Raw genomic sequence first — 26,267 nt, 5'->3', positions numbered from 1 at the left:
AATGGGCTCTTGGGATTATGCTGGATTCAATCTGTAGCATTTGGTTAGAGGACATCAGTCTTACCACTCAGCTCCCCTGCTACTGGAGCACTTTTTGCCTCAAGACATGAGAGGAATAGAACATTTTTTGTGATTTGCATCTGCTGAGGGACTTTTAGGCATAAAGCAACTTATTGTAACTTGTTTGTTTTTTTTATGTGTTGGAGTGTGGACAGAACAGTGTTTCTGTCTCTTTTCTTGCCACTGTTCGCATGTGTAAGTGATGTTGCATCTCAGTCACAATTTTGTTTTCTAGTCTAACGGAGTTTTTCTCTTTCCCTGCCCTTTGCCCTATCGTCTTCCTCCAGAAGCTCTCCACAGGCCATTCGGCCTGGACTCGGCGGCGCTGACAGAGGCGGTGCGCTGGAGCTCCAAGGAAAACCTGCTGGGGGCGGCCGAGAGCGACCCTAACCTCTTCGTTGCACTTTATGACTTTGTCGCCAGCGGAGACAACACGCTCAGCATCACTAAAGGTAAACAATGGGGTTAATTGCCCAGCTGATTATGTTTATGTTTGCTTACAAACTCACAAGAAAGGGTTTAGTCATGTTTTGTGCTGAAACTTGAAAGACTTGTCCAACGGTACAGCCTTTCCATGTGTCATCACTGAAGCTTGTTTCTTAGATACGTGATGTTACTCATTTCTCAACCACACCTTCCTAAGCAGCATTGTTGCTGTTTGTTGCAACAGAACTGAGTGATTCCCTTACAGTCATGCCTTGAGGCAGGGACATTGATTGGCAGCTCAGCTCCTAGAAAAGAATATTTTATGAGTAAAAGTATAGTTATGTCAGAGGAATGTAGTGTGTCACTGGAGCAGAAACCACCGTTATTATGATTTCACCCTGTTGTGACGTCAGCAGGTATCTGACCCAGCCTACAGTTTTCTTTGTCACACCCACGCCCTCTTTTAAACTTTACTTTGATTCCTTGACAACATCTGTGAGCTCAATGCGTTTATTCTTCATTATCAACAAATCCAGAGGTTTAAAAATACCATTATAGCTGGTCACAATGAAATGTTACCTTAAACCTTTGCAAACAGCATGACTAAAATACAGCTGATTTCTTTTCAATATTTTCTCACTCCTCTCTGCATTGCAAAAAGTGTAGACCTCCTCTCTCCCAACCAGCAGCAGTTAACCGGTCACCGAGCTCTCCCCTGAGTAATGAGCTAAAAATATCTTCATAATATTATCCAGAGACAGCCAGGCTCTTATCCCCAACCCGATCTAAAGCATTAAACGTGGCAGAGTGTGTTAATTATCCATCGTTTTAGGACTTCCACGGCAGCTGCCGGGGATGGAAATGATGTTTAGACCCTGACTCATGGAGTGAATCTGAGATCCCTGCCCACATGCATGCAAGCACATGTGCACTCCCAGGCTCCGCTGCACTTTTCCTCTCCGTCCTGCTCTTTGCTCTGTCACATTGAACCAGCCCAGCATGCCTCTAATGCTGCATTAATATGGAATATGTTCAACTGTAATAATAACAGGTGGATGAGCGCAGCAGGCAGAGGCTGATCATAGAGAGAGGCTTAGCTGGCCCCTGTCTGGTGCTAAGAGTCGTCTCTTCTCCATGCCAGGCCAAACCAGGCTAGACCAGACCAGAGGCCCGCTTCAGGCACACGTTGCTCTGTGAGGCAGAGAGGCAGTCAGTGTTTCCACTCCCACAAAACTTACAGACACAGAAGAAGACAGACACAGCGGAGACTGATGGATTGGTGGGCTGGATGTGGATAACCATCTCTGTTTAATGTAGTTCTCTGGATAGCTAGCAAAGAGTGTTTAACTTTAAAAGAAGGTCTGATTTGTGGGCCATGGTTGCTTTTACTGACTAGACTTACTGTTAAATTTCTGCTATTTCTTACAGTTTAAGGCATTATGTGACCCAGTCATGATACCCTAAATCTGCATTGAAATCAGTTCTCGCCCTGTGCGAAAAAAAAGTGCAGTCACCTCCTTCGTTTGAACAAGGCTGTTCCTGCGGCTCAATTTGCCAGAAAAGACAGGGTAGTCTGGAAAAAAATAAAACTGAACCTGGCTCAACTTTTGCTGCAGCATGATCAGTCATTCAGTATGGTGCTGCTGTGACCAGTAAAATACTTGCAACCACACATGATAGATCGATAACTTTGTGATAAACATAGAAAAGAAGAAGAAGAAGGAAAGGGAGTTGAGAAAGAAGACCACCACCACATAGTGTGGACTAGAGAGCCAAACATGTTGTTGCTGATGTGGATGTTTTTTACAGTTTCAGAGCAAGACAACACAATTGTTAGGGTTCAGAGAGGAGGGATATAGTCTGCTTAACTCCACAAATCGGGGTCAATTTGGGATTGACCCCGATTGCCTGCGGAACACTCTTTGCTCGTTTAGGATTTTTTTCACCCCTGAGTCCATTGTTATAACAGCCAGCGAGTGGTGTGTGGAAGAAGCTGGTTTATTATGTAGCCAATCAAAAGCAACGTGTACCAAACAACAGCGCAGCAACCAGCTGCACTCAAAAGTTTGTACAAGTCAATGGTATATGCAGGCCTACATTAAATAGGAGGAGTTACATTACAACCAGTGTTTATTGTCCAAGCCAGTTTACAGGAGGGATGTAACCTGCGCATTTGATTGACAAGAGTTGGGCAGATTGTCGGCTAGTTAATCGATCACAGATGGTGTCATTATCTCAGACGGATTGACTGAACGTTTAGAAAATATTGGTTATCATATTGATATTGGTCACAAGAAGCTGGTAATAATCAGTTATTGCATCAGCTGGGGGAAAAAAATCCATATCATGTATCCTGGTATCTGGGTCTGAATTTGCTTGTCAAATTGTTGCTACTGTGATAGTGTTTCAAGTTGTGAAATCTTGTCTGGGTATTCTAAACCACTACACAGTGTTTTGGCATCTGATAAGCCTTTAAAAGCACTAATCAGTTGCTTCACCAGGATTAATGTAAGTGTCTCACCAGAATCTGAAGCAACACCACACCAACGCAGCACCTTGTGGTTTTTTTTTTCTTCTCCGGTCTGAACGCCCACTAAAGAGTAACATGTCATGTAGTCATCAGAGCTATTGAAAGAATTCAAGGGGTGAAGGGATTTGTGTGCGAGTCTGAATGGAGGTAGAGATAAAGACGAGTGTAGACAGGAAGAAAACTTGGTGTTGAAAGGTGTGGTGGAAGAGGAAGATGCACTCGAACATCTGCCTCCCTCTCTTCCTCTTCCTCCCCTTCATCTTCCCCTTTTTTCTTTTTCCAATTCCCCATCAGTCCGACCATGGCTTCATTCAGTGTTGTTTGTTGCTCTGATTGCTCCCTCTCACCTCCAGTCTCCAGCACATTAGCCCTTCTGCTCCCTCATGTCTTCTGCACTTGCGTCACAGACAGACGGAGACAACAGACCAAGTCGCTACATGCCTGGTTTTGCCTAGCCCTCTATGACAGATATGCAGCTCACCCAACCCTATCGTTGTTCCATAGTGTTTGATGTACTTTCAACGAGAGGCGCGTTGTATCCAAGACTCCTCTCTCATGTTTATGACCTGTTATTAACGACGAACCCTCTTACCTGATATGACATTTCGCTCTGTGTTGTGTCTCCCTAAGGAATTTCTTAGAAAACTAAATTAATTGAATCCTGTGATCCGTGTCAGACGCTTTCTCTTTAAGCTTTTTAATTTAAGACATTTAGTTAGTACTGATTAGCTATCATGTCTTTTTTTTTTTTCTAAAGGGCTCTTTAGCAAGACACATAGTTATATTTCCAACCACCAGTCCAACCTGCCACAGTTAGTCTTACAAGTTTGCCCTCCCATGTCCAGGTGAGAAGCTGCGTGTGCTGGGCTACAACCAGAATGGGGAGTGGAGCGAAGTGCGCTCAAAGAACGGCCAGGGCTGGGTGCCCTCCAACTACATCACGCCAGTCAACAGTCTGGAGAAGCACAGCTGGTACCACGGGCCTGTATCGCGCAGCGCCGCAGAGTACCTGCTCTCATCCCTCATCAACGGCAGTTTCTTGGTCCGGGAAAGTGAGAGCAGCCCAGGACAGCTGTCAATTTCTCTCCGCTATGAGGGGAGAGTGTACCACTACCGAATCAACACAGGCTCTGATGGAAAGGTAGAGTTTAACAGAGTGATCAGAGTTTGCTGTAGTTGGTTTTAAGATGTTGATAACATTTTAAAACTGTGTCCCTCTGCTCCCACCCTCAGGTGTATGTGACATCCGAGAGCCGTTTTGCCACCCTGGCCGAGCTGGTCCACCACCACTCCACTGTAGCAGATGGCCTGGTCACCACCCTGCACTACCCAGCACCCAAATGCAACAAACCCACAGTGTATGGTGTGTCGCCCATCCATGACAAGTGGGAGATGGAGCGCACAGACATCACCATGAAGCACAAGCTGGGTGGAGGCCAGTATGGTGAGGTGTATGTGGGAGTGTGGAAAAAGTACAACCTCACCGTGGCTGTCAAAACACTCAAGGTAAGAAAAAAGCCCTCGTGTCAAGTTAATTATAGAAAGCTAAATTGTAAGAATAGCCTGTTCTTGATAGTTATTATTTCTGTACTTTGATCTGTAGTTGTGAGGCATGGGTAAAACAATGGTGGTAGAGCATCATCTGCAGGTGGACTTTGGTATTGCATGTGCTGAACACTTTCGGCCAGTTCTTATGTCTGTCCAACTCACTGATGAAACTTCTCTGTCTTCTCTTTTTGAATTTTTTCCATTTTCCATAATGACAGGAGGACACCATGGAAGTTGAAGAGTTCCTGAAAGAAGCCGCCGTCATGAAGGAGGTTAAACACCCAAACCTTGTTCAGCTACTAGGTCAGTGTTTATAAACAACATTGACTATTTGGCTAATGACCCTTTTTATATGTACATAAACAATATTTATTGCGGTACATTCTGACCTTAGTTGGTAACTGTATTGTGACTGCTGCCTCTCCCACAGGTGTATGCACGCTGGAGCCCCCGTTCTACATCGTGACAGAGTACATGCCACATGGCAACCTGTTGGACTACTTGAGGGATTGTGACAAAGAGGAGGTTAACGCTGTGGTGCTGCTGTACATGGCCACACAGATCTCCTCTGCCATGGAGTACCTGGAGAAGAAGAACTTCATACACAGGTAAGGGGTATAGTCTAGTTTTCTTCTCCATGAGTTTGTCGACGTCATATATCACAGAAGTCTAATTTCCCTTTCCTCCCCACCTCTCTCTCTCAGGGATCTAGCAGCGAGGAACTGCCTGGTCGGGGAGAATCATGTCGTGAAGGTTGCAGACTTTGGCCTGAGCCGGTTGATGACTGGTGACACCTACACTGCCCATGCTGGGGCAAAGTTCCCCATCAAGTGGACTGCACCAGAGAGCCTTGCATATAACACCTTCTCTATCAAGTCTGATGTCTGGGGTGAGCAATCCATGTGCATACATTTATACTCGGTGTTTTTCCCTCTTGTATTTCCAATATGCTAATGTTTGATACTCAAAAACTATCTTCCTAACAGCATTTGGGGTGCTGCTATGGGAAATTGCCACCTATGGCATGTCTCCATACCCTGGCATCGATCTGTCTCAGGTCTATGACCTCCTTGAGAAAGGTTACCGGATGGAGCAGCCCGAGGGATGTCCTCCCAAAGTATATGAACTCATGAGAGCATGTGAGTAGCGGCTATCTTACCTACCTCTTTATATGAACATAAACAGAGTTTGACAGCATGTGTTGGAAAGAGTTTAGTATGTCCATATGTCTGTCACATCTGTGTCATGTCACAATGTACTACGTCTTTCACTTTCCACTCATATACAGTACCTTCTTTTTGTCTGTCTCACTACCAGGCTGGCAGTGGAGCCCACTGGACCGGCCGTCATTTGCAGAGATCCACCAAGCATTTGAAACGATGTTCCATGACTCCAGCATCTCTGAAGGTACAGTTTGAGAAGCTCAAAACCTGCTTTTATAAAGCTTTTAAAATTGCTGTGCTGATTAGGCTGAACAGGCAAACTGGATCTCATTCAGAAGTCTGTTCAGTTAAGTTTCTTTAAGAGAAAGTATATAAATATGGGATGTGAGATAAGTAAATAAGAGAAGTATAAATAAAAGTGTAAAATCGTATTTTTTTTTTTATCTGGTTTTGGACATTGCAGAGGTAGCAGAGGAGCTCTGTAAGACGGCCTCCTCTGGTCACTGTGGACCACTGCACTCTTTCAGTCACGACATGCCCCTGTTGCCTTCCAAATCTCGCACACTCCACAAGCACACAGAAAACAAGGAGAACATTGAGGGCGGACTCGACGGGCGATCCGACCACGGCTCGCATGGTCACTCAGGTACAGCCTACCTTACTACCAACCAGTCCGCTGCACCAATTTATGATTCTGCAGGTATGCCAGAGGATCCACAGAGTACACTGCAGCGCCGCCAAGCCCGGCGTCTGAAGAGAAGAGCCGTCATCTTCCTTCCCAACTGAACACTGCTGCTGGCGTCTGACTGGCACCCGGTCGATCATCCGGTGTTGTCTCGAGGCAGTTCTGCAAGCACAGCCTGATGTAGTCCCCATAAACTGGCCTAGAATTACAACTGTGTCAGCAGTTCCTCCATTTAGGAACAAGTATTTGATTTCTAAGGTTGAAGGTTCTATTTATGAACAAACATGCAGCAATGAAACTTCAGTCAACCAGCACCAATTAAAAGACATGAAGATAAAAGTAAAACAATAATAGAACACTCTCAACCTAAAGATGTACTCCACAAAAACTAAAATAATTCCTCCACAGCAACAAGAATAAAACTGTAAAATTCTGCAGTGTCACCTGTCATTTTTACCAGATTTCGTAGTGCTGAGAGTGACTGTTTCTACATTAACAGTCCCCTACTGTCCCAACAAACATATGATATTAGTCAACTGAGTTTATATTTATTATAATGATTGGATATTTGAGTACACTGAATATTTATCCTGGCTTTGCTAGTTTCCTAATGCAGGTTACATAAAGCAACAACATTGTAGCATTGACATGCAAGATTTTAGTTTCCTCCAGCATTGTAAATATGTTTTCTAGCTCATCTATCATCTGATTAATGGGGTCGCTTCATGACAAAGACTCACAAATATAAATATGTATAAAAATACAATAATAATAATAATAATAATAATAATAATAATAATAATAATAATAATAATGATTATAATAACAATAACAAGTAATAAACTTTATCTCTATAGCACCTTTCAAAACCAGCTGCTTCACAGAATACCATATAGTCCAAGAAAGATAAATTAAGCAAATAAAATGCAATTATTGTATCATGGTGAACTAGATGCTTCACGGAATCATCAATCCTTGTTTTCTGACATTTATGTGGAATGTATTTGTTATTTGTGATGGAAGATATTCATATTCTGTCTTGTCCTATTTGTTTCATTGCTATAATTCCCACATCCCATTTATTATTTGATAACACGCCATGTATTCATATTTGCTAACCCAAATATAAAATTTTCCATACTATTTTCTGTTGTTTGTCTTGTCTCGTTTAACTTATTGCTTATTTATTTGTTTTATATCAAAAATAAAATTGTTACATTTGTGTGATTACCTGATGTGTAAATAAGACCGTCTGTCTTTGTCTTGGTCTAACTTCTTTTCACCTCTTCTGCCACTGTGGCCATTTTGTTTACTTTTTGGTCCATGAACACGAGTTACTTCCAATAAAGTGAAGAATAGCTTTTAATAAGTTATACATCCAATAAATCAAATAAAGAGTTGTGTGAACTTGTCATAAAGCACAAATCCAAATTCTCAAAAACATCAAGTGTACATTTGATATGCCTGTGGTAATGTTTTAAATAATGGTTGTTTATATACATTCATTTTTACAACCAGATGCTATTGATTTAGAGAGACCAATGACAAAGTAAGACATACTGTGTGTGAGTGAAGATACTGCATCACTCTTTATTCATTTAACAGCAAGCCCAATTGTAAACAGTTATAATTGCACAACAGTCCCCCTAGCAACAGGGGTTGGGCAGTTTCTGTTTGGCATGTTTTATCGTTAAGTGTGTTCATCATCAGGTTTCTTACAAGGGTAACTTATAAATCATTGAATTGCTATGTGCACACTCATAACTGGCATAGCCTCAAAGCGTTCCATCCCTTTTCTGAAAAGCCTTTTCCTTATGAGTCCCCAAGGAGGAAAAACAAGCTTTAAGATGGAGTTGATCCTATCACGACAGCAAACCGGTCTGTTGCAATGAGTGGTGTTAATGTATAGGCATATTGAGATACTAAAAGACTTGAGGGCAGTATTTTTTATTAGATATTAAGCAGCCTTAAACAAAGATGGATCTTCTGGCTTCAGCCCAGTTCTGTTGTTTGGTTTTAATCCAGCCCTCTCTTCTCTTTCTAGGCTGGGCTTCGACACTGTTCGGGGGGGACGGTCGCTCAGGTTCCCCGGCCCTGCCCAGAAAACAGCAGCCACGAGATAAATCTCCTGCCGGCCTTCTGGAGGATGCACAGGATATGGGCACATTTACACGAGACCGCAAGACGGGCTTCTTTAGCTCCTTCATAAAGAAAAAGTCATCCTCTTCATCCTCCTCACCATCCTCCCAGCTCCAACAGAACCTCCCGACGCCGCCCAAGAGGAGCAGTTCCTTTCGGGAGATGGAAACACAGCCTCACAAGAAATACGAGCCGACGGCAGATTTCAGTGCTCCTCCTCCCCTACCCCAGTCGGACAGTCTCGGTGGCTTCTCTGCCTCTCCCTCTCACACCCACGGGGAACCCACCCAGGGTCAGTCACGCTGCTGTGGGGCTGCTTTTGGACAGAAACCCTCTGGCGGGGGCCTTGGCTCACAATTGACGAGCGGCAGCAGTTGGAGTGGGTTGGCTGGTTTTTTCACGCCCAGACTCATCAAAAAGACTCTGGGGCTACGGACAGGAAAGACGGCCTCTTCAGACGATGGTGGAAGTATAGCTGGAGGGCCTAAGCCCTTTCCTAGGTCCAATTCTACCTCCTCCATGTCTGCTGGGCTGCCTGACCTGGAGCGCATGGCTCTGACTTTACCCAGGAACCGCAGTGCAAAGCCCCCTCTAGAGAGGACTGCTTCCACAACCTCCCAACCAGAGAACGGGGCTGCGCGGCCCTCAGAAACTCTGCTGCGGAGGATGGATGAGGGGACTGCACAGATCAGGGAAAGGCCCAAAGCCAAGCTACTACCCCGGGGCACTGCTGTAGGGGTGAGGGCACCAGGGGTTGGGGGGGAGGTGGGGGAATCAGACAGTCTGTCACGGGTCAGGGAGGGTAGAGAGGAGAATGTGGGAGGACTGGACAGGCAGCAGAGTTGGCCATCGCCCTCTAAGACCTCTAATTCGAGTGCTTCATCAGCTGCAGCAGGTGCACCAACTCACAACCACAAAGTTCCGGTCCTGATCTCCCCCACGCTGAAGCACAGCCCAGCTGACGTGCATCTGGTTGGGTTAGACTCTCAGGGGAACCGCTTCAAACTGCTGTCTGAGCACCAAGCAGACCGGGACCGGCCACGACTTGTCAAACCCAAGTGTGCTCCTCCTCCTCCTCCTACTCTGCGTAGCCTGCAACACTCCTACAGCGGCGACGGTGAGGAGCAGGTAGGGGGAGCACCTGTGGAGGTAAATGGAGACACATTGAAAGGTCACAGGTCAGGGCGAATGTCAGGAGGAGCGACGACGGGCAGACCGTCAGTGCCACCACCACAAGTGCCTCCTGCATCTTCCTCCTCCTTTTCCTCGTCATGCTCTACCACCACCAATACGACTCCTACCAAAATGGCCAACGGAGCCACCACCACTGCCTCCTCCTCACACACAGCCGGCTCCAAAGTGGCACTTCGGCGGACCAGGCAGCAAGCGGAGAGGGTGCCCCTGGAGCGCGTTAGCCGCGAGGTCCTGCTGGAGTGTGCCGAGTGCCTGAGAAGCGCCCTCCATGCCAGCTCTGAAAGCCCTGCCAGCAGCCAGGTGCTGGACGCTGGCCACCAGCTGCTAGACTACTGCTCAGGTTATGTGGACTGCATCCCTCAGATGAGGAACAAATTTGCCTTCCGAGAGGCGGTGGGGAAGCTGGAGCTCAGCCTGCAGGAACTGAGGGCATCGTCCTCAGGAGGAGGAGGAGGGCTGAGCAGCGTGGGGCCCAACACTGTACTGGACAACCTGCACAGCTGTATTAAAGAGATTAGTGATGTAGTGCAGAGGTAGCCACTGTGACACCAACTGTCACCTCTTACTACCCGACAGATCGCTTATATTTCCTTTATGTTTCCGGATCTATTGACAGCTTTTTGGGGGCCGAAATGAGAAGAATCTCTTTAAGTACCTCAGAGAAATCACTACAAAAATGTAATCCTTTTATTGTTTACAAACAACCGTTTCATAAAATGCCAGTGTGGACACTAATTTTGCTCTGACCTGTACATATTGAGAAATGTTTTACCAAGCTAAATGTGGTTTAAGTCACACCATGAAATGTTTAGCCCACATCTCCACCGGGCCTCGATAAAGGCCTCGTTGTTAAATGAATGTCGAGTGTATCAGCTCTGTGTAGCCAGCCCAGAGAGTAGGTCTACTCTCACTCTGCTTATCTGTCAGTCTGCCACATACTGAGCGAGCATGGTGGTGGTGGTTGTGCCCAGCCTTACTGAGAAGACTAGACAACTGTTTTCAATGACTAAGCTCATACAGTGTTTCATGAATGCGTGAATCATCATCAGTTTGGTGTTTCACAGGAGAGTATTTTGCTCAGTTTCTGGAGAACTGAGTGACCATAAGCCATTTTTTAAAAAAGCCATTGTATTCTGAAGCATTGAAAAACAACATGGATTTAAACATGATTCAAGGTTTTGGGGTCTCAATTTCAAACTTTTATTTTGTGTGCAGGTGTTTTTTTGTTTTTTTTTTGTCTTTAATTTCATTTCATAGATTGCAACTGACATTATTGGTAAAGGTCCCATATTATGCTCATTTTTCAGGGTCAAACTTTTATTTTCATTATCTACTCAATGTTTACATGCTGCTACTGCTGCAGCACCTCAATTCACCCTATGTTTAAACATTTCAGTCTCTTTAAGGCCTGCCAAGAAGCCCAGTCTGCTCTGATTGGTCAGCTCTCACAAGCCTGAGCAGTCACCACCCACTATGTGTCCCCATCAGCTCTGCCAGTGTTTTTGCAACCACGGTTGAACTTGGGGCATGGCTGAGGGCGGTGACTGTATAGTTGTGACATCACAACCTTACAAAAGTCCTGACCGCTCGTTTGAAGGCACAGTTTCTAATATAATGCATTTCTGTCTTGATTGAGTATTTTGATACTATTATCAAAATAAAAACCATTGAACTCTTACTGTCTATAATATGGGACCTTTAAGTTAAATGGACAAATGTGATAAAAACCTCCCTAAAACTGTAAGATATCAGATTAAAGCCTTGTGTTTGAGAGTTAACTTTACAGAATAATCACCAGTTCTGACGCTGACATTCCTACTTGTCCGCACAAGGTGCGACAGTTGAGAAATGAAGGTTGTGTGCTTTTGATGAGCGTGTAAATAAGCTCAAAAGAAATGTTAATTTTAACGTTTCATCAATACCAAATACAGGCTTATCAAATCTTTAAAAAAAAAAATAAATTAAGATTTATTTGAATCTGTTTTGTTCAGTCCCTGCGGGGTGTCTCATCATATTCACAGCATTTGTCTTTGCTTCAGTGACGATACTGACACAGACAACACAGTGCCCGCAACTGGGGAAAGTCCCCCAGTCCCCTAAAGCATTTCAATATTTGTGTCCAGTTATCCTCGCACACATTTCTTCCTTGTATGATGCAGCATAGAGAGCAGAGTGAGGAGAGGGAGAGCACAGGGTAGCGCATGAGGAGTTGAATTGGGACAGTATTTCTATAAGTGTCCTTCTGAGTATGGACAGTGCTGGATTCCCTGTAGCCTTGTCGCGGCCTCAGTGCCTCAGAATTTCTTCAATGTATGAACACTGCGAAACGCAGAGACCTACTTTACACTAATCACACAGTACTGATCTCTCAGCAAACAAACTGCAGTATGTCTTCAGCACATGAGCGAATTGTACATTATTTGGTTCAAAGAAAAAAAATGCTTTTTAGAATGTCTATGTATGAACTTGAATTTTAAATTATTCCTGTTTTGTTTTCTTTTTTTTATTAAAAGCACAGACCTATTTTGAGAGAAAAAGTTATGTAAATATTTGATTTATTTCATATCCAGGAAACAAAAGATTTATGTGTGGTTACAGCATAAAGAGTAATGTTTTTGACTGAAGAGATGTATTGCAAGACTGAGGCTCATCCACCCAGATCTGAATATCTGCTTTATGAATGTATTATTCTTCCGTTCTGAATCCGGTCGAATGTTCATCTGCATGACTCTTTAATTACTTAAGGTGCCATTCTTTTTTTCTTTTTATTTATTATTACGATTGTGTTATTGGCCCATACACACTAAAAAAAAAAAAATGTCCAGGAAACAGCTGCTCGATTTTTTTTTGAGCACGAACAAAACTGTGTACAGCGCACACTCAACTCACAGATATCTTTATTTTCTTTGCTTTGGCTTCACATTTTAATGTACACTGGATAAGGCCTCAGAAACATTGGTTCATTGACACATGTTGCATAAAATCTGATCTGTAAACACTGCAGTTCCATAACACTTTCAAAATGCCTGTTAATGACACTTGATGGATTTGCCAAGTAAAAGTTTTTGTCAACTTGTTTTGTGGTGCGTTTCATATCATCATTTCATGTTTATTGTGTGTCAGTATACGTGTCCAACATCTTGCCAAACAGGATCTTTTGAGACAAAATGATGATTAATTTAATCACTGTGAGTTTCAAACAACATTAATGGAAAATGCCATATTTTTTCATGATTCTTGGTGCCTTTGTGTGAGCAAATAATTTACACTATCGTTGCAAGAACTCACTCGTATGGCTAGAGCATATCATAAAAAAAAAAAAATAATGTCTTTCTTTCCTTTACAATGAGATTGCAATATCACTACAGCATGCATTTCTATCATCTGGAGATTAATGGTCGGATGCAGACTTGAAACCAAAAGGTGCATTTTTTATTAAGTTACCAAGGCCATGTATCAGTGGCCCGTTACACACTGCTCATATGTTACTTCTTTAACAAATGACACATATGAGTCTGCTGCTGCTCTGTAGGCTCATAATCTGACCACATCAAAACTTTTGTCCAAAAAAAAACAACTTTATAATTGCCAAGCACCTCTTTACCCGTAAAGTTTTTTTCGATTTGTAGTTGCATCTATCTGGAGCAGGTTTCACTAAAAGCCTTATCAGAGAGGGAAAAAAGAGCTCCGTAGATTTAAACACACTTTCACCCTGGACTGTTTGAAAGAAATAAAATATGTAGAAATTAAGTCAAAGACTACAGTGTCAATAAACTAATTTGGTCCCACTGTTGATCTTCTTCAAATCTCATATCTGAACTGATGATGCTGACCACAAATTTTCTGCTCATTCTCATTATCAGTCTTCTGCATTTTCTGTCTTTATGTTGCCTGCATGTATCCTGTATATCTGTTGTTTTTCTGTTTGTTTGTTTTTTTGTTTTTTTTACCTTCCTGTCTCCCTGTTTTGGAGAACAGCTCTGGAGAACGTGTGTTACACAACATTATACCAAAGGCCACTTCTTCAGATGTACGAGTGCAATGTAAAAACACACACAATAATGGAATATGTGAATCTAAACAGGGATGAAAAAAATGGCAGATATGTTAACATTAACTTTTTTATTGTACAAAATATATATTTTGTGTTTTTTGTTTTGTTTTTTATTTAAAGCTCACGTTATATTACTGTGAAGTTTTGCTTATCAGTGTTAAGCCTATTGTAAATAATAAAGATATTGATGAATACTGTTTCACTCTTGGTTTTTTCATTGTCCTCTTAACACTTAAATCAGTTTTTAACAATAACAAACAAACATAGTGATAACATGTCCTTCAATACTAGGAAATAGATGAAAAATAATGTCAAAGCACAGCAGGAATCATATGGATACTAGATGTAATATGAGAAACAGATGCACCTTTAAAAACAGAGTTTAAAAAGTGCTTTGATAATCAAACAGTCAAACATAAGCCAAACACAAGGGGCCTCCTCTAAGGTGGGTTTAAACAAGAACTCAGAACAGTAAATGTACTAACATGATAGGTCAGTATGAGTCATTACGAGTAAAAGGAGGCAAAGTGATGAAACAGGCAAAATCACAGAAAAGGAAGAGAGGGAAGGAAACAAATAATAAATAAAAGAATACAATCAATAAAGAGCAAAAGGGAGACAACATCCCATCACAGGAATTAAAAACAGACGGAGAGGAATGAAGGACAATACACACATAAAAAAAAACAGCAGAAGAAAAAGAAAAAAGACATCACGGGGGGAATTAAAAACATAAATAGACTAAGAGCAGTAATAAGAATGACGAAAAAGTCTATGAAGTGGGTTATAAGAAGTAATTTTAAATATTTTTTTGCTAAACATCTGGACGGAGTAAGATTTTGCATGCAGGATTTTACTTCTAGTGGAGTATAGTAGGATATGGCTACTTTTACTCTAATTAAGAATCTGAACACTTCTTCTCCTATTTGCATTCTTGGGGCCTATCATCACCATCATCACCACCACCATCATCATCATCAGCAGCAGCAGCAGCAGCATCCTCCCCGCGACGCCGGCCCACACCTTATCCGACTCCTCCCCAAGCCTCCACTATTGTAAAGATGGCGTCCATCATGGAGGGGCCGCTTAGCAAGTGGACTAACGTTATGAAGGGCTGGCAGTATCGCTGGTTCGTTTTGGACTACAACGCCGGCTTGCTGTCATACTACACGGTACGTTCATTTACACGGTCTGGTAGACGCTGAACTGATTTCGTACCAGAGGGTAGATCGCAGAAGTTGTCGCTGGTTGTCAAACCCAAGTGGGATAAAGGCCTTGTGTTTGTCAGGAGTTGGGAGTCTCAGCTGGCACAAAGAGGCGAGTCTCTTCGTGACAGATCCTCACGTCGGCCAATAGCAACGGTCCTCCAAGTCCAACTGACCAATCGAGTGGCAGTATTTGTTCCACACTTCCGCTAATGTAGCCAGCATACTAGCTAGCAAGGTTAAAAGCTAAAATACACAGACTTGTCGGGACATTTTTGTGTATATTTTACAGAGTTTGATGAGAGAGACACACCACTGTGCCTATAGGAGAGACGACATTTGTCCCTGGCTGTTGAATAACTCTCGCTGGTTTGCTAGCCGAAAGGCTTACGTTGAAAAGACACCGCGGGAGGAGACAGTGGTTGCTAGGTTAGTTAGATTTTTCACAAATCCGACGACAGTGAATTCACTTAAAGCTGTTTTGCAATGTCGAGAGTAAACCAGACATGAAACTGTCAATCTTACTGTAAGTGAAACAAGTTGTCAGGAAGGTAGCGACTAAGAGCTGCTCACTTCTCTTAGAAAGTTACGTCGTCAAAGCAATAATCTTGCATAGCTGGTTGTACAGTGACGTTAGTCAGTACAGTAGTTGTTTTTTAATGACTTCCTTGTCTTAAAGTTGTGTAACGCCAAGTTAAACCACTATATATGTACCGACTGAAAGATGGTTTTGTTCAGATCGCTGCATGAAGTAATTAGTGATGGTCAATTTGGTGCATGCCGAGTTGTGAGAATAAACCTACAGTTATTAAGCTTTTATATATTTTAGGCGTTCAAGCTCTGGTAAATCCACATGTAAAATATCAAAACAGCTTCCCAGCTGAGAGGATTTGCTACCTGTCCTCTGTCCTTAAAGATAATAAACTACATATCTTTGACCCTTGGACTGTCAGTCAGATAGAACAACCAACGTCTGAGATATTGTGACAGATATTGCAACAGTAACAATTTTCTGGAAATGTGTAGACTATGATTAGTCAGGAGCAAAATGGCTAAATTAATTGTCAATAAGTTAGTTTAAAAGCAAAGTTTGCATCATCAGGAAAGTATCAACAGTAAATTAAGTTGTGATTTGAGTCAGACATTAGTTAAAGGGACATGACTTCAGTTACATATTCGGCTTACATGCGGTATATAATTTGAACCCCAATTTTCTCTGTTTGTTCTTAAACTAGAGCAGAGACTACAAGACTACATGTTGATGAAAATAGTCTTATACATATGGAAGGACAACCACACTATGTAGTTTAAATGCAGTAGCTTTATACATGATATGAGACTGGCCTATCAGAATCGCTACGCGGTGATTTGTGATAAATGTTACTAACGTAACCAAAACAACTTGATGCTACAGATGGGCATGGCATCACCGCTTGTCAGAGCAGAAAAAGCAGAGGTCTTGCTTATAACAGTAACCATGGCTCTATCCTATTCAAGTGTCCCAGAAAGGCAGGCATAATATCAAGATCCTGAAACTGAAGCAGCCAAGACGGACATCTTCACTGGATAGGGTCTTTGGAGAACACAATCTTGCATTTTATTCTAATCGACTGACTTGACTCTTTACAAAAGCTTTAATTATAAACCTTTACCCTGGCCTGCATACTGACTGTATTAACCCCTGTTTTGTTCTGTTGTTGATTTACAGTCAAAGGACAAGATGATGCGAGGATCCAGAAGAGGCTGTGTGCGACTCAGGGTAAGCTCTCAGGAATGGAAGCCGTCCTGCTCCTGACTGCTTTGATAAATTCCATGCATATTCTGTGTATTGCTGGCCTGCTTTTAACAAGTATTTGGAAGAGCTTCCACATGTTCAGGGCATTGTTGTCTAGTCATTCCAGGTTTACAAGATTTGCTTGTTCCATTCAGCTACAAACAGCGTTGTGCAGTTTTAATCTCATATATATATATATATCTTCAAGCTTGATTTGTTGGCCTACTTTAAAATGTGTCAGGCGTTTACTAGAGTCATATCCGCAGCTCTGTCACTCCACTTTTTTTAGCTTGTCAGTGTTGAGTAACATCCACTAGATGGCAGCGGTCACCCTACTACAGTGTCTATATCACAAGTTGTCAGTTGGAAAGGCAGGAATGATTCCTATCGCAGAGGGTTTTTGAAAAAAAAAACAAATACAGGGTGTTGTATAGGGAAAGGCTTACTGAGCGCCAGACTTGAAGGGTATGATATCACATGTATTGGCTTCAATTGAAAAATTATAAAAACACATGAGATAACATTTCTTCCTCTTTCTTTACTGAGATGATTCAGTTGAGTGAAATCTCATTATGGTGCCTCTTTTGGACCTTTACTGTTTACTTGACATTTTTGCCTGTCCTCAAGTATTTGTAAAAGGCAAAGTAGGCCCAGGCTTTTAATCCTCGTCCAAATTCCCAACTTAATACATTGTTAACTTGAGGACCCATGGCAGCCCGCGCACACCAGAACCTGTGCCTGCTCAGTCAGCCACATAGCATCTCTCCTGGGTGAATATAAAAGCAAGGAGGTAAAGTTTCTCATGAGATTTTACAGAAGTAGTGCTGAAAAGTCATGTTATCCCACCACACCTATTTCAGGGAGACAAAGGCATTGATGAGCACCCTGAAAAACCCTATATCTCAGTGAAGAGAGGAAGTGTCTCCTGAAACTACCTGAAAAGAGGATCCAGTGTTGTTTACGGACATATAGTGAAAGGTCAGAGGTTTCAGTTGAAGTCAGGTGAAGAGGTGTGTTAGTGAAATTATTGCGACACAATAGATCGAACAGCTTTTAAGTTACAATGGTGTTGTAAAATATTCACTACCCTTGGAAAAAAAAAGGAAAAACACTCTTTTAAAGTGAAAACTTTACAAACTAAAAAAGAAATTGTGTTTGGTAATTGTACAGCTTAAATTAGTTGGAGCTGACTGACTCAGTTACAATTTTCACAAAGTTCACAAACAGGCTCCCAAGCATGCCTAGTCCTGTGTGAAATAACAGCGTAGCCATAACCTGTATAGTAGCTTTATAATGGTTGATTTTAGATTATTTTCAAGCGCTGTAAGGCAAAAGCTTCTTAGGCTATCAGATTATTCAGCATCCTTGGAGAAAGAGTTTCCCAATGTCCAGAATTGAAAAATAAGATGTGTAGAGAAAAGTGTAGTCCACTATGATAACCTTTTAATGAATCATTATCTTTCTTTGTCAGTTATTGGTGAAGCTGACACACTTGTCTGTAATTTATGAAGCTATACTTGGTGATTAGCTGAAAGAAACGTTCATCCAGGACTCTAAGGCAGAGAAGAAAAACAGTTGGCCGTATTAGGAGTTGAAAATACAGACTGGTTTTTGCCAGACATCATTGCGTCACATACTTAATGACAGCAGATACACATTATCACAATGGTTATAGGAATAATTACTTTACAAATCAGTTAATCTAGTATAATGCATGCTGATCATGAGGAACTGCCTTGGCCAGTGTTCATATAGCTTGTCATCTATTTTACATGCAGACACAGATTAATCATTGAATTTTGAAACTCCTATAGTTTCCTTTTCCCTCTGCAGCAGTCACGGACCACCTTTTTTCTACTCCTTCATCATTATTTTTTAATTTACTCACTCCTTGAGACTGAGTCTCTTTGTTGGCCCAATGTAGAAACATTTACTCGAGATTACATTAGTGGTACATTAGTCCTAATCCTAGATATTCAATTCCCCTCGGCCAACCATGACCAACTTGTACAGTGGGGGCTTTCCTATACGATAACTTGGGAGGTTCAGAGAAGAAACCAAAGCACAGGACCACTTCTTAGAATATTCCAATTGATCTTGTGTTATTATTTTGTTGAGCCTCGTTGATGTAAGGCACATCAAGATAGATAGATAGATAGATAGATAGATAGATAGATAGATAGATAGATAGATAGATACTTTATTTATCCAGAGGGAAATTCAAGATGCATACATTCAAGACACCATACATGCTCGTAATCATTTCGGTGCAACTGTCAATTGAAATCTACCTTAAACAATAAAAATGATTTTACATGTGTTTATTACAAACAATGTGGCCCAGTCAGTCAACTTTATTTTGTGGTGTAAGTTTTTTGAACATAGTTCACCTCACCTCACTGAGAGTCTGACATTAAGTATTTTTTAAAGATTACTAGTTTCTTAAATATGAGATTTATGGATAGCTGTTGTACCAGTCTCCTAAATATGTTCAGATGTTAATAGGAGTTAATACATATGCTTTAGTTGTTATGTGTATTATTTGTAGGGTTGCAGGTTTGCTGTATGAGTCACACACCCTGTTTCTGTTGCTAGGAGCTAATGTCCCAGCTAGCCAGCAGGCCGTTTTCTCTGCAGTTCTTTTTTTCTTCTCGGCTGCTGGCTGCTGGTCCCCGGTGTCTGCTTCTCTCCACCCTTCACTGCCTTTCTCCTCCTTCCTTCGCTCTCCCAAATCCCACCTCCTCATCCCCTCCCTTCTTCTCTGCCTTGTTCCAAAAGCCTGCACTCGGATATATATGTGTGTGTGTGTGTGTGTGTGTGTATGTATTAGAGGGAAGGAGATGATGAGGCAAGATGTGCTTTTGAAAGGGAGAGACTGAGGTGCTGATGAGACGGACCAAGGGTAATTTAGAAAAGATAGCCGGTCGGGGCTGCTGGAACATGTGGAGGGCAATGAGGGTGGAAACGGAAAGTAGAGTATGACGTGTCTCGCTGTCTGACTGCCTGTTTGCCCCCCCCCCCCCCCCCCCACCCTTTCTGTTTGCCCAGGGAGCTGTGATCGGCATCGATGACGAGGACGACAGCACGTTCACCATCACTGTGGACCAGAAGACTTTCCATTTCCAAGGTGAGGTGTCCCTCTTTTAATTTTGTTCTTTCTTTACTCCCTCTTCACTGTGCTGCCATCACTGGCATCCTTCTCCTGTGCGCTCTCTCTTTTGCATCCATCCCTGCTGTTAATTTGCTCTCTCTTTCTCTCCCCGACTCTCTCTCTCTCTCACCCCCCCCCCCCCCCCGTCTTTTAAAGACTTGGATTGGTCTGCACTAATGCCAGGAAACACATGCACACAGGCATTTACACAATGTCAAAGCGTGCTGCGTGCATCAGAGCCTTTTCTCCCTTCCAGTGGAACCTCTCCAAGCTCTGTGAAGTTGGACTAACACGTATTTCTGTAGATAAACACGATTTGTTCCTCTGCAAGCTAGACAGATTCCTCTGGAAACAGAACGAGCAAGTAAGGCCTTTTTTTTTTCCTTGGTCCTCTTGACTGTGGCTGAGGAGGAAGATTGCTGCTTGTGTGTCTCTGCAGTTGATCCTCTGGGAATAATAAAGGAATACTGCTGAGCTGGAAGCTGAGCTCAGGTCTCTTCTGGTTGCTACTGCTGTACACCTTTCGCTCCACTGCTGCTGCCGCCGCTCACTATCTACCAAGCAGTCACTTCATAGGGACAGGATTGGCTCCCAGCTACAGCGTCGCCCCCCCTCCCGTCCTGCCAGCCCTTCTCTCTTTTTTGACAGGGAGCCGTCCACTCCAGTGCACTGCAGACACCTTCCTTTTTTTATTCTATCTCTCCACCAGGTCTTTAACTAACCTCCTCCACCTTCCCTTCATCTCTGTTCTCCCATCTATCCATTTGTATCCATTTTTTCCTGCCCCCTGCCAACACCAAACCCCCCCCACACACACACCAGCACCCCCTCCTTCACCCCCTTCTTGAGGGTCACCAGCCACAGTCCATGGGCCCCCCGCCCCTCTCACCTCCTCCATGCCCTCTCCCATGTCTGTGTTCCGAAGCTGTATGCTGTGGTTCTACAAACGCAAGGGTAAGGAGAAAACCGTGCACGTCTCATGGTCCGCATGCATGCCGGTCCCGGGCAAAAAGGATCGAGAGGAGGCGATATTTGTTTGTCTTCTGGAATGTGCTGTTAGGGTGGAGCAGCGGCATGTTTCGTGGCATTAGGGTGTATTGGTTTGTTATTGTGGTTCATGGACAGTTCGGAGCAGTGTGATCATTTAGTTGCTGTCAACTGAGGGGGATTATCAAGGAGAGAAGAGTGTGTGCATCGTCCTGAGCCAGTCAAATGTTTGCACAGACGAGGTGTGTTATTTAGAGAAGGATGTTTGTTGTTACTGCAGTTTGTCCTGTTCATCACTGGTTTGGCTACAAACGCAAACTATTCTTTTTTTCCTACTACACATGGTAACATTGTATGCACTTTTTCATAGAGAGCGAGCTCAAATGTCATGCTCTTAATTTATTCAGAAACTTTCTTTTTGACCTTGGCTGTAATGCCACAGTCAGTGAGAAAGTGCATTCATTAAGGGTTTTTTGTTTGTTTTCAATTTATGGTGTTCACTTTTTGATAGATTAAAAAAACAAACTTTATTGCCATAGCCAAATCACCTTGCGATTGGGCTTCATTTGTCATTTAGATTGACTTACACCGTAAAAGGGTGGAACACACGTACAGTTACCTAAATGTGAACCTGCAAAGACTTGACAGGAAGAGATAGATACATTAAAATTTAAAATGGATAAAAGGTACTAGAATCCTAAGCAAGATAGTTAACAACTAGTCTAAAATATTTAATTGTTGGTAGATGTTATGTAAATTATGTAGTATGTAGTAAGTATGAGAGCCTTCTGATAGATCTGCATTGGACGACAGGAGAGCAGCAGGAGTGCATGCAAATTTTATTCTAATTATGATTTAATTATTCCAAACTTGGGTGCATTATTCAAAAACCTTTGTTAATGCAGTCAAAGAGCGAAATTAATTTCTGGCAGGGCACATAGCTCGCATGCAAAAGCGGCAAAGACAATACAATGTGCGTAGTTGATATGAAAGTGCGGTACTACAAGATATTAGCATTTACAAAGATGTTAAATTAAACTTTTCTTGACCAATGATAATTAGAACTCTTTATTTCAGTTAGTCTACATCAGCGCTGATAGAAATAAAGTAATAAATAAGTAATCTTTTGAAAGCAGCATGTCCTTACACATGAATATTTTCAGCACATTGTGAAAATTACTGAACACAAGATTCTGGATATATCAGCTGTTAGCTTGGATATCGAGAGATGCACAGGATGTTGGGCAGGATGTTGAAGAGATTTCTCTGATGCTGTAAAACGATCCTGGCCTGAGCATGTTATGCAGTCAGTCTCCCAGGATTCACAGCGGATGTGTCTGAATACTTACTCTGTCTATATATACAGTATATGTCAGTGTGCTGTTTTGTACAGGCTGGTGCTTGTGTGTAGGGTATAAACTGTCTAACGTACAATGACTGGTACACCTGCTGATACTCAGTTCATTATCAAAGAGTTTCTTATGTTAAGGGGCAAAGAAAAATATATAATTTTGAGCCACGGTATGTTCTCTTATGGGACAGTCCAGCTCACAGGTTAAAGTGTAGTTCTGTTTTAGCCTCTGGTGCAGCTCTGTACTGTCTTTCTATTTAGAGAAGCATCCATTATTCATTAACCCTTCTCCCCCGGCGGTGCATCAGAGTTGCCTGAGAGCCCTTTAGCTTCCCGTTTGCCTCTTTCTCCCCTCTCTCTGCTCTCAATTGCCTCCTCCTATCTACAGTAGCTATCAATCTCTCGCCCTCTTTCTCATCCTCCCTCCCTCTTTGTCAGGCCACCCCGACTGCCCAGAGCATCATCACTCCAGGATGTGAGGCCCCCCTTGTGTTCTCTCCGTTGCCTCCATCCAAGGGTCCTCCCTCACTTTGATATCACCGCCACTGTTTGTTTGTTTTTTGTCCCACCCTGGCCATCTTTCTTTTCTTTTACCATTGTGTTGTCTCAGTACATCTGCCTTTGTGTATTTAGTTAGAAAGATGTACCCAAGTACATGCTCTTTCTAACTAATTCAGCCACGCATGCCTCAGTCACTCCAAAGCAACATGATTAGTTGTTCAATAGGCAGAGCACTGGACAGATATTTAGTAGACAACTTTACTTCATTGGCCTCAGGTTATACTCATCAGGAAATTGTGCTTTTTCTTCACAACACATTTGTGTAGCTACTGCTTTATTTAAAGGTTGCGGTCTATCGTCCCCACTGGAGCATGTACCGAGACATTTTATCAGCTTGTCTGAAAATGGCAGGAGGAGAAATAAGAGGGGGGGATGAATAATTCACAGGGACCCTTTGGAGAACGGAGGAGCAGCATTATTGTGAGAGGCTAAGAATCCTTGTGTTAAGGATAGACCACTGGTGCTGTTAGCTTAGCATGTCAGTCGTCTGCTTGTCTGGACATGGTATCTGTCTATGTGTTTGTGGTAACTGTTCATGCTGGCTATAGATATTAGCACCATCTGTCTATGATTGCATTTACAACAGTCCAAGTGGCTGTAATTACCAATAGCTGAAATCTTTCTACATTTATTTCCTAAACTTGCTGATTTTTAAAGTCAGTATTCATTATCTAAGTTAGAGACTGGTATCTTGAGGCAAATAAAATCAGGGACAGTTGAGCAGAAGTTGCTTGTCTGGTTAATAACCTGCTAAAGAAACAGTTGAAAGCAGACATTGCTTTTTCAAGCATGTCCATTTTTATAATATAAAAAATAGTATGAAGTTACATTTTCGTAGAAGAAATGATTACAGAGTTGCTTGCTTTACAGTTTTGGCCAGGTATCTACATAAAAATGATACTGGACCGATGATAATATTCCTTTTCATGTGGATAATGCTGAGGTCAGCAGTTTGCCAGTTTATCGGTGTATATTCTGTATAATATCACAGTTTCATTGTATTTCCAGAATGCAGTCACAGAATGGATGAAAACAAAATATAAGAGGCGTTCTACTTGCCAGGGCGTTAAAATAATACTTGAAATAAGTATGAAAATCAAGTTAACAGACTAGAGAGCACTCACATGATTTAGTTACATTGAACTAAGTCACTTCCCCCTGAAGCAAACGCACAAATACATTAAGGCATTGACTTAATAAATAGTTTGAGAAAGAGTTCAAGTGTTAAGTTTTGACTAACTTCTGACAAGAATATGAGCAAAATGGATCCCTGCAATTCAGTGTGACAATCCTGGTTCCAAAATGTGGTTATTGTGGTTTTGTGTAGGATATTTTATTTTTGAGTTAAGTAATACCTTAGATTCCTTTTGGAGTCTGAGTGACCCTAGATTACCTTTCAAATATTTACTCTATAAGCGTTTAGTTTACTTTGACACTGAGTCTGGTTCATCGAACAGATAATGTTAGATAGTAGTTTTTTTTTTCCTCTTCGCGTTTCAGCTTTAGCCATCAAATAATCCACAGCAGGTTTGTTTTGTCATTCAGTGGTGGTATCGGTAACTGTTATATCACAAACGTCTGGTATCGTTTCCCCATGCTGGATATGAGGTGACCTGTCAGTGATCGTACTGAACTGCAGTGTTCAGACATTTCAGGATGCATCTCTGGGCTTATTTGTACTCTGTGTCTGTATCTATCATGGGTCTTGATCCAATATCTGCCAGGGTCTTTCTGTAATTATTAGAACGGTGTGTGTGTACGTGTGTGTGTGGGTGGATAGGTTGGAGTGTATTTGTGTGAGGTACAACACGTCCTGTGTGTGCTTGTTCTTCCAACAGGCTTGCTGTGCCTTGCCGATTTCCTTTAGCTGAGAAGCATCAGAGCCTGCAGTAATGGGGTTTAGTCAACACACCTTCAGTAGCAGCAACTCTAAGAGAGTTGAAACAGCAGTATAATATTCAAGTTTTGTTAATGTCAAGCATGTGCAGTTATAGGAGAACAAAAGAACATGATGACATTTACACTTTTACGCCTATTGTTTCCCCGTATGTACTTTGAAATTCTCCTCACTTCTTATCCCAAGATGGAGAAAAAGGAATGAAAGATGCATATTCCAGAAATCTAAAATCCTTTGAAAAACGCATCTCCCTAGGTCCATTTTATAGCTTGTTCCAAGTAACACTCACCAGGTAGCAGTAGCAGCCTGCTGTACTACACTGAGGTCAGATTCGATTAATTGTCGACTACAAATTTGCATCTAATTACTAATTATTACACGTTTAACAATACGTTTGGGTAGGTCTTCCTGGGCTTTGTTGAGAAAATACTTAACAGGTTAAATGTCATTAAAAATAACCAGTCATTGCACCCCTAGATAATTATGAACCGTACCCTTACTTGTCCTGTCTTGTCCATTCCTCCCCCTTTTTCTGTATCAAGACAAGTCAATATTTAAACAACTTCAAGTCACTTGCTGGTTGTTTAAATATTTAACTTCCAGCCATGACTGTCATGGCTGCGAGTTGCTTCATGTGACTGGCTGAAGATTGGTTGTGCTGACAAACTGCTCATACCAACATGGGGAATGTCAACGATGGTGTGAGCACATGAGCCTCAGACGAGGATAAAAAACGGGACACCGTTCATACAGTATTTGTTTTGGTTCAGCAGCCCTTCTAGAACCTCTCCTGTGTCGCGAATAGGACTAAACAACATTAGCCGCAGTAATCTTTTCCTCTAGAGAGTCTATTTGGATGAGGGGAAAGTGAGAGGGCAGTGAGGCGCTGTCTGAGTGGATTGGCCCGAGCTTCGGCTACCTTTTAATGTCTTTAAAAGCTTTTGTGCCATAGTGCTGCTCAGCCTCTGTGCTAGCACAGCCATTTATCTGCTCTGCTGTCTTGTTTCCAGTTCAATGAAAAATGGCTCTTACTCAGGAATATAGTTTGCCAGGGAATTCAGTGGCATTATATGAACGCACACAACACTAGAAGACAGGCGACAGCCTGACCTGGATGGATTCAGTCCCGGTCGTGAGTTGGCAGAGGAGAGAATGTGACATCTCTGTATACTGATGCCATTTTGCAGTCTCTGCGTGTTGCACATGTGGGAGCCTGTGTTGGGTCACTGTTTAATGTCACCAGTGGTCTGTTTGTTCTCCTTCTTTGCTGTGAGGGTGCAGCCACACCTAGTTACAGTTCACACATAGATCCCAAAGCTTCAATGTGACACAGGGTGTCTTATGAGGTTAGAGAAATCGTAATTAAGAGTGTTTATTCATATGAACATGGACTCCATACATAAAGCAGTGTGTCTGTCTTAAACAGCCAGGGATGCATATCTTGGCAAGTTCAAAACCAGCTCTGCCGAATACTGCATCCCCCTCTTTTCGCCTTATTTTTTCTGTAATTAATCCTATTTAACGTGATAAAGTCCCAGCGAT

General features: G+C 42.3%; 2 protein-coding genes across 9 annotated transcripts in view; both read left to right on the top strand.

Annotated features, from left to right (window-relative positions):
* Nucleotides 1-13,996, top strand: part of abl2 (c-abl oncogene 2, non-receptor tyrosine kinase) — a 28,047-nt gene extending 14,051 nt beyond the window's left edge. For 2 of the 4 annotated variants that reach the window (XM_030434485.1, XM_030434487.1), the window contains exons 2-11: nucleotides 351-512; nucleotides 3,862-4,157; nucleotides 4,250-4,522; nucleotides 4,783-4,867; nucleotides 4,995-5,172; nucleotides 5,269-5,453; nucleotides 5,551-5,703; nucleotides 5,882-5,971; nucleotides 6,191-6,373; nucleotides 8,457-13,996. In XM_030434485.1, the coding sequence (XP_030290345.1) occupies nucleotides 351-512; nucleotides 3,862-4,157; nucleotides 4,250-4,522; nucleotides 4,783-4,867; nucleotides 4,995-5,172; nucleotides 5,269-5,453; nucleotides 5,551-5,703; nucleotides 5,882-5,971; nucleotides 6,191-6,373; nucleotides 8,457-10,282 (3,431 nt within the window). In that variant the 3' untranslated portion in view covers nucleotides 10,283-13,996. Of the gene's footprint in view, nucleotides 1-347; nucleotides 513-3,861; nucleotides 4,158-4,249; nucleotides 4,523-4,782; nucleotides 4,868-4,994; nucleotides 5,173-5,268; nucleotides 5,454-5,550; nucleotides 5,704-5,881; nucleotides 5,972-6,190; nucleotides 6,374-8,456 lie in introns of all 4 variants that reach the window. The other 2 variants (XM_030434484.1, XM_030434486.1) reach the window with 1 other exon arrangement.
* Nucleotides 13,997-14,818: 822 nt separating this feature from the next.
* osbpl9 (oxysterol binding protein-like 9) overlaps nucleotides 14,819-26,267 on the top strand; it is a 32,148-nt gene continuing 20,699 nt past the window's right edge. For 2 of the 5 annotated variants that reach the window (XM_030434489.1, XM_030434488.1), the window contains exons 1-3: nucleotides 14,819-14,971; nucleotides 16,713-16,763; nucleotides 19,827-19,905. In XM_030434489.1, coding sequence (XP_030290349.1) covers nucleotides 14,861-14,971; nucleotides 16,713-16,763; nucleotides 19,827-19,905 — 241 coding nt within the window. In that variant the 5' untranslated portion in view covers nucleotides 14,819-14,860. Of the gene's footprint in view, nucleotides 14,972-15,219; nucleotides 15,434-16,712; nucleotides 16,764-19,551; nucleotides 19,681-19,826; nucleotides 19,906-20,152; nucleotides 20,294-26,267 lie in introns of those variants that run through there. The other 3 variants (XM_030434490.1, XM_030434493.1, XM_030434494.1) reach the window with 3 other exon arrangements.

Source organism: Sparus aurata, chromosome 11 (genome assembly GCF_900880675.1).
Source record: "Sparus aurata chromosome 11, fSpaAur1.1, whole genome shotgun sequence".
Lineage (NCBI taxonomy): Eukaryota > Metazoa > Chordata > Actinopteri > Spariformes > Sparidae > Sparus > Sparus aurata.
The sequence above is the reverse complement of the archived record's forward strand: the minus strand, read 5'-3'. Positions and strand labels throughout refer to the sequence as shown.